This window comes from Urocitellus parryii, chromosome 11, assembly GCF_045843805.1.
Source record: "Urocitellus parryii isolate mUroPar1 chromosome 11, mUroPar1.hap1, whole genome shotgun sequence".
In the NCBI taxonomy this organism is placed as follows: Eukaryota; Metazoa; Chordata; class Mammalia; order Rodentia; family Sciuridae; genus Urocitellus; species Urocitellus parryii.
Window position 1 is genome coordinate 113,782,372 of NC_135541.1, and position 15,327 is coordinate 113,797,698.

Here is a 15,327-nt window from a genome sequence, read left to right on the forward strand (position 1 = left end):
TAACATTCTTTCCTAAAGTATATTACTTTTTTTCAATTAATAGGCAAGTATTGAATAATAATAATAATAATAATAATAATAATTGGTACACAAGAAAGATCATCTCCAATCAGAGAAAATATGAAGGTCTGTGGAGCTTGGCTCCTGCTGTCTTTGATTTGTCCCCACCTAGGGTAGGGCTTACAAATGCCAGGAACTCACCAGCAAGATGCTCTCCCAAGACATCCAGCGGATAGGGAGCACTGCTCGACCCTGGATCCGGTAGTAGTCACCACTGTATAAGTTTCTACTCATTCCAAAGTCAGCTATCTTGATGGTGTAGTTCTTACCCACTAAACAGTTTCGAGTAGCTAGATCTCGGTGGACAAAATTCAGAGAGGAAAGGTACTTCATGCCAGAGGCAATCTGGGTAGCCATAAACTTCAGGTTGACATAACTGAGGAAAATACAAGAGAAGAGAAAGTATGGATACAGGAAGTTACTCATTCTAAAGTTGATATCAACAAACCAAGCATTTAAACCTTAACATTCTTTCACTATTCTTAAAGAATCCCTTTTGCTTTCTTCCGAAGGGTCAGCTGCTTTTTTATTCCCTGTAGAATAGTCACTCACCATGCCAGGAAAAATGGTAAACTTTAAGGCTCATTGCTCTCTGTTTTAAAACTCCAAGTGACTCTCATGACCACAGGGAAGAGATAGAAGACCTGACTTATTTACCTGACAGTGGGTACATTGCTGGAGCAAGAATTGGCAGGCTCATGGCGGGATAGAAACTGATTGAGGTCTCCATTCTCCATGTATTCCGTGATCATGCAAAGAGGGTCATCAGTGATACACACAGCTAAGAGACGGATGATGTTTGCATCCTTGAGCCGGGACATGATCTTTATCTCCTTAAGAAAATCATTCCTTTGGAGGATACAGACACAGATAAACTCAGAGATTGCTGGGATCAGAATGAAGAGGGGAAGTATGCACATCAAAGTCTATTTCTATCCATTACACCAAGGCTCATTTGTCTTTGGGAAATCTTTGAAAGGACAGAGAAATTGGCACCATGAACTGTTTCATTCTCCATATCTCCTGGAACATCACTATTCAATTATAATGGTTTTAAGAATAAGATTTATGATTTATTCACATATAAATTGCATTCCTAGTATTTAACAAAATGCCTGTCATACAGAAAGTGGTCAATATTTACTAAATCAAATATATGCTGCATAAAACTACTCTGAAAAATAAAACTTTTCACTGGAAATCATTTGCCTTTCCAAAAAGCCAAAGATTCACACTATTAATAAAGCCAAGAAAGTTTTTATAAAGTGGATAACCACCTTCTGGTTTATCTCATAATTTTTTTATTTTCTCTTACTGATTTTTCTTAATGCAGTCTATTCCCACAGTCAGTCACAACACACATTTGGTAGCATGTTCTTTAAAGGCTATGGTGGTAAAGTGGGGTCACGTCAAAAGAAGTACTCACCTAGTCAAGACTAATAATTCTCTGAGTACTTAATGACAGTCATTCTTGAGTTATAAAGTAGCAACATTTGCTTTGGGGAAGCCACTGGCCCACATTCTTAAAAGTATTGGAGTCTCCTATGGGTTGCATAAGAATTCTCTTTTGAAAGCCATACTATGTCAGTATTAACCCTTGGAAACAATATAGTCCTAATTCGAGATCTTCCTTCTTCATTTTTCCCTTTAATCTTAAATCAGAGGTATCCATGGCCTAGAAGGGCCCAGAGTCTAGACCATTCATCACTGGTCAGTACGCTGGGCACAGTGCAGCACGGCAAACCTCACTATCATATTCTATGTTTTGGTTTCTCTCCTTGCCATTTTTTCCACTCATGTGCTAAGATTAATATGAAGAATACTCCATCTCTCCATGGGAACCAGAGAACGTCACTTTTCATTCACACTAATAATCCTTAAGACTGAAATTCTCAGTTAAAAGTACTCTGTTCCATTTCTCGCCTTTCTCTCTTTTTGATTCCACACCCTGTTAATTTCAAGACTTAATGAAATAGGAATAACAAACTTTACCTCACTATGAATATCAGTGATAAGAATCAAGGCAACCCAAATGCATATGTTAACCAGATGTGCAAATTTTTCTGGAACACACAAACAAGCTTTCAATCAGCATGCCTCTCTGTGTGAGGATTAACTCACCATTACTCAGACAATGGAGTATGACTGGAAACAGCAATTTATGAAGTAAAGGATCCAAGAGATTATTAGCAGTTTGAAAAACTGCTAAAGGATTGTGGATCCTTTTGCTTTAAGGTCCATGGATACTTTTCCAACTAGAGGCAACTTCTCATTTGTGGGGTTGCTGGACATAGAAGAAAAGGAGCATAAAAGAGAAAGAAAGGGTGATAAAGTAAACAGAGATGTAAAAAGAGGAGAATGTAAAAAGCTTAGCAAGAAAGATGTGTTTGATTGTGAAGTGTGGTAGGATGTAATGAATTCAGAAGTCTGTATAATGACTAAAGAAGTACACCACTAGATTTTTGTGTATTGGGAAGTATGGTGCTGTACAAAGGGAGTTAAGAAGTAAATGTGACAAATATAATGGAAATGTACATTTATGTTTGAGAAAGATGGAGAAGATGAGGACTTTGTATTAGAAAAATAAAGCATAATAATGGAAACAAGGGTATTTACCAAACTTTCCATCTCAAATGAAAAAAAAAAGATTCTCTGATGTTTCCAGAAATATTCCTGGTCTGAAAGATGAAATAAATAAAGGAAAATTCAAAATGCAGACCACAGACCTGGCATTCTTGTTGGCATCTGCTCGGAGCATTTTCACAGCCACCAGGACAGGCTGGTTGGCACTGACATCTAGGGCAAAATCTTTGTCTTTGAATTTTTCCATTCCCTCCACTTCACAAAGATGAACCTAGACAAAAGTCATCTAGTCTCAGCATCATCATTTCTCCTGAAGATGTCTCAGTACTCTTGCTGGGCATTTCCTGGAGATAAACTAACTCTTACCACTCAGGCAAAGTAATCAAAAGAATGATAAGAAGGTATATATAACATATCTTTGATTCAAATGATAAAAGTAAAAACAATGGTAAAGTACCCAGCTAATATGATATGTTACTGTCTTCTAAAACAAATATACATTCAGTAAGGGAATACATGAATCTATAACATAAAATTTCATTATAACATAGCTCCACTCTAAAATGGAAAATACATTCTTCTGCCATGTATAGCTAAAAAGAACAAGTTAAAAAAAAAGAATTAAAAAATGTTTCAATATAAATGCTTGAACTTGGATTTGAGAAAGTTTAGTTACTGGAACCTACAAAATATAAATCAATTTTCTAAAATAATACCTTAGTATGGGATTTAGCATTGCAAATTATTCCTGAGTTTTAATAACATTATAATGAGTGTGGTTTTTCAACCCAGGAGACAGAATGAGTACACATAAACACCATAAGCAGATAAAATGGGCTCCTCTACCTCCCCCAACACCAGACCTAATCAAGGGGAAAACATCTGACCCAAACTGAAAACCAATAACATATTTCTATAAAACCAGGTATTCAGGGTTGTTGAAGAGTTCCTATTACAAATTAAACATTTCTATATCTCAGAAGGTTTATGTGACTGCTGCGAGAGTGAAATACTTAGTATTACACACATCAATCTGAGGACAGTTGAGAAGAAAACTCCTCCTTATCTTGGTTGGTGAGTCATTCCCTAGTAGCTAATTCTGGGACCCACAGCAGGGGCGAGGTTGTTTTTGACTACTTTATATGTAACTCCCATCTTAAAAGGAAAAACACAAAGTGAAATAAACACCCAACAGCAGGGTGTTCCTGGATGGTTTATAAAAGATGATTACATCTCATGAGCCCCACCCTATTATAAACATTTTGTAACCTATTATAAACATTTTTTGGAAGCATTAAATGTTTTTCAGCATATCTGAAGTCTAACGACGTATTTGCCTTACAAACCCTTGTATAGGAATCAGAGTTTCTAGGAACTCCTTAGCTATATGACTTAAGATGAAGTTGACCTAATTACTAGTCATCCAGAGGACAATTCAAAGAAAGCCAAGTAGAGAAAACTTTCAGTTGTGCATTCACTTCTGGAAGGGACACTTTGTTCTACTGACCATTGTTAGGCACTTACTTCATTTGAACCACCAAGGACTAGAGACCTCACACAAAGGGTCAACTCACCTCTCCAAACTGGCCTTCTCCTAGCTTCTCCTTGAAAGTTAAGAGTTTCCGGGGAAACTCTTCCACAGCCACATCTTTTCCTGAGAGAAGGTCCATGGTGACAGCAGGAACTGAGTAAGTGTTGCCTCCAGTCACTCCCTGGAGGTTCACTATGTCAGCCTCTGCATAGTGGGGCACTCCCTCAGGTCCGTTGTGTTGGGCTGGCTTCACAATGCCACTGCAGCCTGGAAAGACAAAGACAATGAGTCTCATTCCAAGAGACATCTTTGGAGATCTCTTCAAGAAAAAAAACCAAGAGGAGATCTAGAACATGCCTCCATGACAGTCTAACCTTCTTCATAACACTCTTACTTGGAGAACACTTTTGCTTCCTCTAGAGACTCTTCCTTGTGATTTTCAGAATGTAGGTGGCCACCATTTTGTTTCTCATTCTCCCCATAATACATGATCATTAACAATTTCTTGGGTCAATCTTGTAACCAAGAAAAGCTACAACAAGTTTCCTGCTATATCAGGATGGGAGTATTAAAGATTGAAGGTTTAATAGCAAATTTCCTTAATTTTAAAACATTTTAATTGGTGTAAGAGCCTATTTTAGGGATTAAGAATATGATCAAGTTCATAAAATCTTGTTTAAGATACATGTTAACGTCTTTAAAAAAACTAAAATATGAGGTGGGGAATGTTTAAAACTTGAGAGAATAGGTAAATAACTTCAGCTTAGCCTAGAAAATAAATTCATTTACATTCCTTGGTCTTGCTGTCTCTGCCAAAATTCCATAAATTCAATATGCTTTTTCAATGTCTTCTATCCACTAAATGATAAAAATAGGTGTTGGTTTCCTTTCTTCTTTGCACAAGATCCCTTCAAGGTTTGTTCCCTCAAATGCCTATGCTCTCCAGTTTAGTCCTGTCAGCTTCCACAACCGGCTCAGGCTAAGTGCTGCACAAGTCCTCTTCTGCAGAATGGGGTCACTCTTAGGTTGACGAACTATGGAAAAGCAGCTCTGAGTTTCAGAGATGACCCTAGCATCCCCAGTAAAGTCAGGCACTATGCAGTACTTTTAAAAAAGGCACTGGGAATTTAATCAATTAGCATTACTGTTACTTTATTCAATGTTTTTTTATTGATAAAAAGCAAGAAATATTTACTCTCATAATAAAATCCTGTATTATTTTATAAATGTTGACCAAAGACAAATCAAGAAAAATAAGATAATTAATTATGTAGATAACTATAAAACTGGGAAATTCAGGAATTCTTTTTCTTTTTCTTTTTTCTTTTTTTTTTTTTTTTGTACTGGGGATTGAACCCAGGGGCACTTAACCATTGATCCACATTCCCAACCCTTTTATATTTTATTTTAAGACAGGGTCTCACCAAGTTGCTTAGGACCTTGCTAAGTTGCTAAATGAGGCTGGTTTTGAACCTGTGATTCTGTCTCAGCCTCCTGAGTCACTGGGATTACAGGTATATGCCATCATACCAGGCTGAAATTCAGAATTTCTTTAGCTTCACTTTAAAAAATATATATATATTTTTTTCCAGGTGAAATTACAACCCTGAATTTATCCTTAATGAAGTTTTATGTTACATGAATGCGCCCTATCTGGCCCTTCTCACATTCTTCATAAAATGAGCAAGTTAAACTAGTTAAACTGATCAGTTTCTTTCGGTGTTACCACCTTAGTAACATCTTTTATTTTAATCAAATCTAGAAAGAGAATGTGGATTTCTCAGGAAGCTAGCACAGACCAAAAATAGATCCAGTTATCTAGGAGCAATACTGTTATACCTATGTAACATGTGTCGAGACTTCTTCCTCAATCCCCTGCTCACTCTTTCATTCTCACCTGACTCTTCCTCCCCTGGAGCAAATTCTGGGAGCTTTCGTATCAGTCTGGATGGCTCCTGGTAGTCAGGGCGAAGAGGAAATATGCGATCATAAGTCGAGTTGGACTCCTGTTCACTTGGTGATGAGGAGCGGTTATTGTTGAACATACTGGACTCGCTTGGTAGGGAGAGACTGACAGTCATTTCATCATCCAGCATCCTCCGGGAAGCCTGAAGGAAAAGAGCAGAGAAGATCATCTGGCATAAGGGTATTATCACTTCCTTTACTTTTAAAACCTAGCTCTTCCATTCAGTTTATTCCTGCTAAACCTAGAAACACTGTAAGTGACAGGGATGCAGTCTAGTTCCACAAATTTCTGTGTCAAAGAAACTTTGAAAAATCCTTCATTTCTTCAAGCTAGATCTCCTGTCCTGTTAACATTCATTCACTTTCACTGAAGCACTTCTAAGCATTATTTACACAATGAAATAAGAACCTATAAGTAACCAAAGATCTTCTAACTTTTATTTTTTTATTGATTTTTAAATAAATGACAGCAGAATGCATTGCAATTCATATTACACATATACAGCACAATTTTTCATATCTCCAGTTGTATATAAAGTATATTCACACCAATTCATGTCTTCATACATGTACTTTGGATAATGATGTCCATCACATTCCACCATCATTGCTAACCCCATGCCCCCTTCCTTCCCCTCTCACTCCTCTTCCTTTTCTAGAGTTCATCTTTTCCTCCCATGCTCCCCCTCCCTATCCCACTATAAATCAGTCCCCTTGTATCAGAGAAAACATTCATCATTTGTTTTCTTGCGATTGGCTAACTTCACTTAGCAGCAGCAAAATTCACAGTAGCTGAAGTGTGGAAACAACCTAAATGCCCTTCAGTAGATGAATGGATTAAAAAAATGTGGCATATATACACAATGGAATATTACTCATGTTTAAAGAGATTTTTAGGTTCTTTTAAATAATGAGTTTTCCTGGATTACCTTATACTACTTTGATTCTGGGTAAACATAAGTTAAAATGTTCATTAACTCATTAGAAGAGCTGTAACATGATGTTAATAGTTCACCTCATCACCTAGCAGTGTGGGTTAAGATAACACTCCCCATCCCCTTATATTTACTAACAAAAATTAAAATGGCTACAAAATGGGATAGGAAAGTCCTAGGTGTCTGAGGATACCAAGACTAATTATATATAATACAGAAAGAAAAAGAGCCAAATAACTAAGTGTTGTGGCATATCATTTAAGGTAATCTTCCCATTCCATCAAAAGGAAAATGCATCTGAATTGATATAACTATTTAGATTTAAATGTGTAAAATGTACCACTCCAACAACATTGAGCACTTGGGTGCTCAATGGAGAAACTTAAATCAAGGTGTCATTCTAGAGCACCTTGAATTATCTTACACTGAGTGCATTAGGATAGAAAGAATTTCTTGAAGGACCAACTTAAATATTCAAGGACAAAATATTTGCTCTCCCTTTTATCTGGAGAGTCTTTAATCCAACATTCCTTTCTCAGCTCATGAAGACATTCCAATAGGCCTCAGAAGAAAGGCCTAGAGAAGGGTAGTATATTCTGGCTTAAATAAAGAGAAAAAAAAAGATATTACAGAATAGAGAATAAAATGCAGTGTTAACAGACCATTCAGTAAGGAATCTAAGTTGCCTAATGAGCCTTTAGTCTCTCATCTTTTATCACTACCACCCTTTGCTACCCTTCATGCTAGAATTCCTTATTTAGACACCTCATGTATTCCAGCATTCTAAAGGAGCAAAGTTTTTCTTTTTTTCCAATTTTGTTTATTTAGTTTTTTGGTTTTGTTTTTTTTTTTAACATGGTGCTGGGGATTGAACCCAGTGCCTCACACATGCTAGGCAAGCGCCCTGCCACTAAACCCCAAGCCCAACCCAGAGCAAAGATCTTGATATCATCTCATAGATGCCTTAAAACATAGTCACACAAATTGGTGAGCTCTCTGTGGATTCTTTCTTTCAGTGTTCAAATCTTCTTTATATCAGGCTTTAATTTAGCTAAAGTGTTTATTTAGGTAAAGTGTTTTCAGATTAATGGTAGAGATCCTTGTTGGAAGCAAAGAGACTTCAATTCCATGAATATTCTTGCCAAAATCTTAAATTAAACCTCAACCATCTCAAGAATCCGAATGTAAAACAGGTCAGAATGATTTGCAGGTCACCCATCTGGGTTGCTCTTCTTCTTTTCTTCTGTCTACATTCAAAGAGTTTTGGAGATTCAAGCCCATTCTATGGTGAGCTTATCCTCCTCTAGAATATACTCCTACAGAACACAGAAATCAATCAGACAATACCTTCCTTCCTGCCCCCTTCTTTTGATAGGCAGTTCAAAACCTCAGGGCCCAGAGTTTCTATGACCATGTCAGTCCCTATCCATTAAAAACTCATTGCCCAAGGGCGGTGTTTATGCCTAAGGACATTGGCAGCAGGCCCAAGAGAATCAGCCACTTAGAAGCAGTGTCAATCGAGTTAATATCATCTATGATAAAATGTAACTTTGGAAGAAAGATGGCAACATATTTCAATATTTGCAATTGAAAAGAGCATAAAAGACACTATACTAGCTGCATAACCTTGAATTCATCTAATTTTCTCATAAAAAAATTTTTTTAATATAACCACTATGCCTATCTCACCATTACTCAGAGGTTCATATAAAACAATACATAAAATATTATACTTATATACTATAAAATAATAGATAAATGTAATGAAAAATTATTTAGATCATTTGACCTAGATAGAAAGAGGAAGCAAAAAGACACATAATCATAATGTTTAAATACACAAAGAAATAAGGGTAGAATTGTAAGAAACTTGATTTGTATATTAACGAGGCTGGATGCTTTTCTACTCACTTTCTCTCACTCTCCCACTCTCTCCAAAAACAAACAAAAAGAGAAGAGATGGAATTTCAACAGTACTATCAGAAATTTTAGCTAAGCTTTAGAAGAATGATTCTCAATCTTGTATATGCATCAAAATTACTTTTTAAATGAAAAAAATAAGAAATAGATAGATGATAGATACATAGATAGAAATAAGAAATAGATAGATGGTAGATAAGATATATAGAGAGATACATAGATGCCTGTACTCCACCCCAAGCCAAATGAATAAGAATTTTCATGAGAATTGTCCAAGTGAAAATTTTAATGTATTAGGAAGCATTTTCTGAGATTTCTAGGGAGGTTCCAAAATCTTCATTCTAAAAATGAGGAAATGAAGTTAGCTAATTCTTTTTCTGGTTCCTTTCAGCAACTAGCTTCTCAATTTCTATAGTTCTTTGCAGTCTCTGATGACTCCTTTGCCATTTGTAAACTCTTGTAATCTGCCTTTTTACTCCTGGGTCAATAACAGCTTAATAAAGAGAGGCACAACCTCCTGTCCCATGCCTGTTATGCACTTCCTCACCTTCTCCAGCATTTTCTGCCAGAACTGTCTCCACAAGATAATGACAATGATGGCCAGGAGGATGAAGATGATGGCCACCAAGCAGCCAATCAGGATCCGTGTGTTGCTATCATCAACTTTAAGCATTGGATCTGTAGCCAGGAAGAAAAGGCAAAGAATATAATCATTTTATGGGGCAAATAAAAGCATCAGGGACTGAACTGGGGGTGGGGAAAGAAGTGCACTCTGTTCTTTCAGGATAATTCCAAAGATTCTACCTTGACATTTCTACTTATTCTTGATTTTGCTACTGTTTTGTTACTTTGCTTCTGACTCTTACAGTACCCCTTCATGAGATAGTAGCCTCCCTTTCCCCATGTCTCACGACTGGGTAATGAAGAGCTTTCCCATTCTTCCCCCAGTTTATTCCTATATTATCATGGCATAGACCTAATCACAGCCCATGAAATACAAGTGAGGAACTGGTTTCACTCTCCTTATTCTTTGCAATAGGCAAAGATTGCTGAGAATCCTCTTTGGAAACATTAAATCAAACATATTTCCCAGATTGCTGGCAGATACAGTCAATAACCGCCTGAAGCAAAGAATATACTTTTGTATGTTTATCTTCAATCAATGAGACCACTATTTGGTTTCATAGACTTCTTCCTATTTATTGAGATCCTACCATGGGGTCTCACTTAGGAATCTCTATTTCTGCCCCAGGGTTCTCAGATTTTCATGGAGCAGTTGGAACACTCTAAATTCTGTCTCCCCAAGCTAAAGAATCACATGAATGAGCAGTGAAGAGAGTAAGTTTGAACTCTCAGCTTTGAAGGTGGACTGTCCTACCTTTCCAGGGCTACTCTTCATCCAAAGCCACCTGGTATCAAGCCTCCCACACAGACAGTCAGGCCTTTGCAAATCTCCACCCTTCTTCATCCTCCAGGAGGTGACTTCAATTTAATTTTTATAATTAGGAATCACACATACCATAGGTTGTCGGTGCCATAGGAGAGGTGGGCAGGGCTCCAGAGTTGTTGTACATGGCCGCATCTGTTACAAAATAAGAGGGAGTCAGAGCTGGCGAGAAGATAGGTAGTGGCTTATCTGAGGGTTGTGACCTGGCACAGTGTGAAATCACTTTAGTGAAAATACTTTCATTTGATTATTACACAATGAGTGCATTATCAAAACACCACACTGTACCCAATAAATACGTACAACTTTTATATGACAATTAAAAACAAAATAAAATGAGATCATAAACACATTGAGTAAAATTGTAACCACAGTAAGGGCGACCTTTCTTTTGCAAAATTTTAGTTTCAACTATTATATAATAGGTGTTCACGTACAAAAAGTTAAGAGGTTTTGAGAGCTATGACCACACATTATCATAAAATATGCACAGAAGGCAGGACACAAATTTAGCAAAATGTAGAGAGAATGCAGTGGGTAAGTGGGCGTGGGACGGACATAATGCAAAGAAGTTATTTCCCTCATGAAAATGAAATTCTTTCCATAAAAGTCTTTCCACTATGCTTTATTTCCCAAAGTCATTATCTTATAAATTAAGACTTCATCCATCCTTAGAGAGAGAATATTGATATCAGAGATATTGATATTTGCTATGATGCTGCAGCTTCTGAGACTTGGCCCCCAGAGTGTATTTGTCAGGTAGATGTTGACAACTAATTTTTTCCCTCTGATTTGTCTAATCAAGGGGGTCAAAAACTAGAATATATATTCTCATATGAGACATTCCTTTCAAAAATTTTATTTTTCTTCTTTTTAACCTTACTATAGAAATTAAGGTGTCTAGCATCGACATGTACTTTCTGAACTGAGTCCTTAGTCTCCAGTGAAAACTAATGGCATTGAATTTAAAGATCAAGAGGCCCCAGGAGCCAAAATCCATAGTCCATTGCTACAATTAGTCAAAAATCAGGTAAGTGTATCAATTACTGTGCCAAGGGTATCCCAAAGGATAGATAGGAATCTGTTAGTCCCCCAGTTAACAGAGAATTAAGTGGCACTGTTTTTGACCATCTTGGTTTCTGCTCTCAACTGATACTCATATAACATAATCAGTCTGTTTACTCTTAATAAAATCACTAGCTCAGAAGGCATTTAGGTATCAAATTTGTTTTTCTAAATATAATCTATATTTCATTATCAGTACATCTTAATAAGCAAATTCTTGGAATTTTCTTAATTTAAAAATTAAATTAGATGGTGGGTACAGGGGTACCCACCTGTAATCCCAGTGATTCAGGAGGTCAAAACCTAAGTAAAGGTTCAGAGGGAACTTTCCCATGAAGAGAAAATGATCTGAGACCAGAAATCACTTTTAGTATGACTGAAAGTGATGGGATCCAGTATTACATACCAATGATGAAGTTCAACACAAAATACACAATAAGTATCAAACTTGAATCAAATTAGCCTATAGATGTACAGGCTTCCAATTTATAGACATGACAGAGACTAGAGGTTCTTGTAAAATAATACCACAGAAAGCAACCAATCAAACCAAAATGAATTTCTTAGGTAAAGGGAGTACTCTTTTAGATTCAAGAAGATTTTTAGAAGATATAACAAAGACAACCTTATTTGATCCTGAATCAAACAAGACAACTATAGTAACACATTATTAGATAATCAGAGATACTTGAATATGGACAGGATATTAGGTGATATTAATGAATCATTTACAAATAAATGTTTATGGATACTATATTAGGTGATATGGGGGATTTATTTATTCATAAATGTTTGAGTTTTTATAAGGATATTATGCCTATGAAGATATATTTATTTTATTAGATTCATTCCAGAATTGTTAATAGTAAAATCAAATAGTGTTTCAGATTTGTTTTAAAATACTACAGGGGGAAAAAAAGAGGACTAGACTGAACAAGAATAGCAAATAGTGACAGTTAGTAAAGTTAAGTGATAGATGGGGTTCCTTGTTCTGTTTACTTTCATGAATAATAGAGACTTTCATTTGAATGGCAATACTTAGGTGTGATTCACCTTAATAGTCTTAGTTTGTATAATTTTTGGCAAATTGTGTCATCATTTTTAAGTTCTTTACCACATATCTTTTCTAGATAAATGTGTAAGGAAGAAGAGTCAAGTAAATATTCTGTTCACTTCCATTTTCACCCCTACCCCTCCATCATTAAACCTAGTCACACAAAGCATTCCCCCTGTCCATCAGTGAGAAACCACCTATACAACCCTGATATTCTCAGAGATGTGCCAGTGGAAGCCTAGATGTATGCCTTCATCCTTCATCACCCTGCTCTGACTTCCCTATGGGCCTCAAGCTTCTTACCTGATTGGAAAGTGATCTCACTGAACATCATCCAGGTGTCAGCAAAATGGTATTGGCATTTGATGGCACTGGCCATTCGGTGGTGGAGAGGCACTGTGACAAAGCGAGCACTGGGGTTGACATCATCCAGGACAAGAGGGAAGGAAACAGCATTAGGTTCCCACTCATTGGCTTCAGAACGGAAGTAGCACTGTACCTCCTTAAAGATCTTCACACCTTTAGCAAACATGTTATTGCAGTGGACCTGGCAGAGAAAAAAAAAAGCACGTGAGTGACAGGTTGGGCCAGCTAAGTCACATAGGAACATGGTGCAAGCAAACCCAGAAAAATCCTAGACCTGCCTGTTTCTTTGAGCACCACCCTTGGTGAATAGCTGATGATCCGCAGACTTCTGCATTTTTCTCTCTAGGGACTTCATAGTGACAAGGATACAATGATCAGGTCTTATAAAACCTGGGCTGCAACCCCAGTTACCTTGATGCAGCTGCATGCCTCCTCAATTCATGTTGCTGGGCTCCAATATCCTCATTTGTTAAATGAGAGATGAACCACCATCCTCTCAGGCTCTGAACTCTATTAAATCTAAGATCCTCTCAACCACAGTTGCTACCTACCCCTATTTGAGCTATTCTGAACTAGGCATGAGATAAATTGCCATCCTACTTCCTTCCAAAGCCAGACTACTCCTTTTCAACAAGGAAAGGTAAGAAATTTGAAAGATGAGAATATATAAACCAACACAATTTCATACTTTTGGATATCTTATTTCAAGTATCAGAACTTTTCAGCCAGAGACACAGACTTAATCATCTCTTTTAATTAAATTCAGTTTAAGTTATTCTGATGCAGTCATCAAATATTTCTCATAAGTAACTGTTGAGATGAAAAAAAAAAGGTCCATGGGAAATTAATTGGCATGTTTTTGCCCGATGTCATGATTGCACCAGTTATTTATATGGTTGTTTAAGGCCATCAGGAGCAGAAATTCCACAACAGTCCCTCTGTAGCACATTGCTGTATTTAATAACCCGCAAAAATAAAGCGTATATATTTGTAACTGACTCAAGCCCCTGTGGTAGTTCAGTAACATATCCTCTGACTCAGTCTTATGTGGAAATAGATCTTTGCTGGCTACTATCCATTGAATTTAAGGATTTCTTGGGTTGAAAAGATATAATCGTCATTCACAAAATATGCTTTCTGTTTCTGTTTTAATATGTTGCATAGGCCCTGAGTTATAACCCTTTAATTGTCCTTAATACCCTCCTGGGGTTTCTAAACAATCAATATAGGACTATACTATAAAATTTATTTTTAGTTGAAAGATCAGCAATGATAGAAATTCAATAACTGAAGACCACACCAGAGTTCTCTAAGAACAGAATGTTAGAACTACTAGAGATTGTAAAAATCATCTAGTCTAACTCTTTACTTACCAATGACACACTGGTATCAGAGAAGTTTGACTTGCCTATGAGATAGTGCTCTTTCCACTTATTATGCCACACAGAAATGTGGCAAATCTTCTGGACTTTTCCCTTTGGGTTTTTCTCATTTCAAATGTTTTACTGATGAAAATGTGTTAATACCTTCCTTGGGGTGAGTTAACCATTCTAGTTTTTTGAACATAGGTCAATGGAATAATAAAAAAAATTTTAAAAACAGCATCCATTATCTTCAACAGATTTTTCATGTTTTTAAACCTGCAAAGTGTTGGACAAGTGTCCTGTGGGAAAGGTGATAATCTCTTCCACAGATATTTTGGGAATTCTCCTAGAATGCAAGTAAATAGCATAGGATTTCATTCCCATATAGTTTTACATATTTGTTTAATAAACAATACACTTAAAATGCATTAATATATCTTAATGGTATAGTTTAATCATACTTCAAAGTGAGAAATGTGTAGTAATTTGTCCAGGAAGCAAAAACTAGTCTCTAGAAACTCCTTGAAAGTCATATTTTACTTTTTATTTCTCTCAGAAAAGTCAAAATATGCCAGAGATCTGTTTGGTTTTCAGGAGACTTCCCTGAATCAGCTCCATAGATACTTTTGACACTTTCTTTTTGCTGTCTAAGCTCTTGGGTATTTTTAACCTGTGATAAATTATTGAACAGAATCCTGGGGATTCTAGAAGATCAGTGTCTATTGACTAAACAATATATCTTTATAGGGAGTGTAAAAATAATTTCATCATTTATTATACTAGGTAATCTCTCAATTGTTATCTATGTGTGAATTTACCTACATGCCCATAGGTACATATGGATATAGACATTATTTAGGACTAAAAGTAAGTTTTCTTTTAAAGCATTTTTGTTGCTATGTGTATTTACTTCTTCCTTTCTTTTCCCCCTTCAAAAAAAAAAAAAGCTGTGAAGAATAATGTGTTACACACAGTCACACACACTTATGTTGTGCAACTGCCAAGAGCTATCCTTGAATAATAAACTAGCAGATTGG

At 36.4% G+C, this 15,327-nt stretch overlaps 1 protein-coding gene across 1 annotated transcript in view; it reads right to left on the reverse strand.

Annotated features, from left to right (window-relative positions):
• The window catches only part of Ddr2 (discoidin domain receptor tyrosine kinase 2), a 77,249-nt gene that overhangs the window by 8,675 nt on the left and 53,247 nt on the right, over window positions 1–15,327 (reverse strand). The window contains exons 8-15 of the mRNA XM_077791072.1: window positions 12,864–13,107; window positions 10,514–10,576; window positions 9,542–9,672; window positions 6,072–6,282; window positions 4,218–4,441; window positions 2,787–2,914; window positions 718–909; window positions 202–436 (exon numbers count right to left, since the gene is read on the reverse strand). Coding sequence (XP_077647198.1) covers window positions 202–436; window positions 718–909; window positions 2,787–2,914; window positions 4,218–4,441; window positions 6,072–6,282; window positions 9,542–9,672; window positions 10,514–10,576; window positions 12,864–13,107 — 1,428 coding nt within the window. The remainder of the gene's footprint in view (window positions 1–201; window positions 437–717; window positions 910–2,786; window positions 2,915–4,217; window positions 4,442–6,071; window positions 6,283–9,541; window positions 9,673–10,513; window positions 10,577–12,863; window positions 13,108–15,327) is intronic.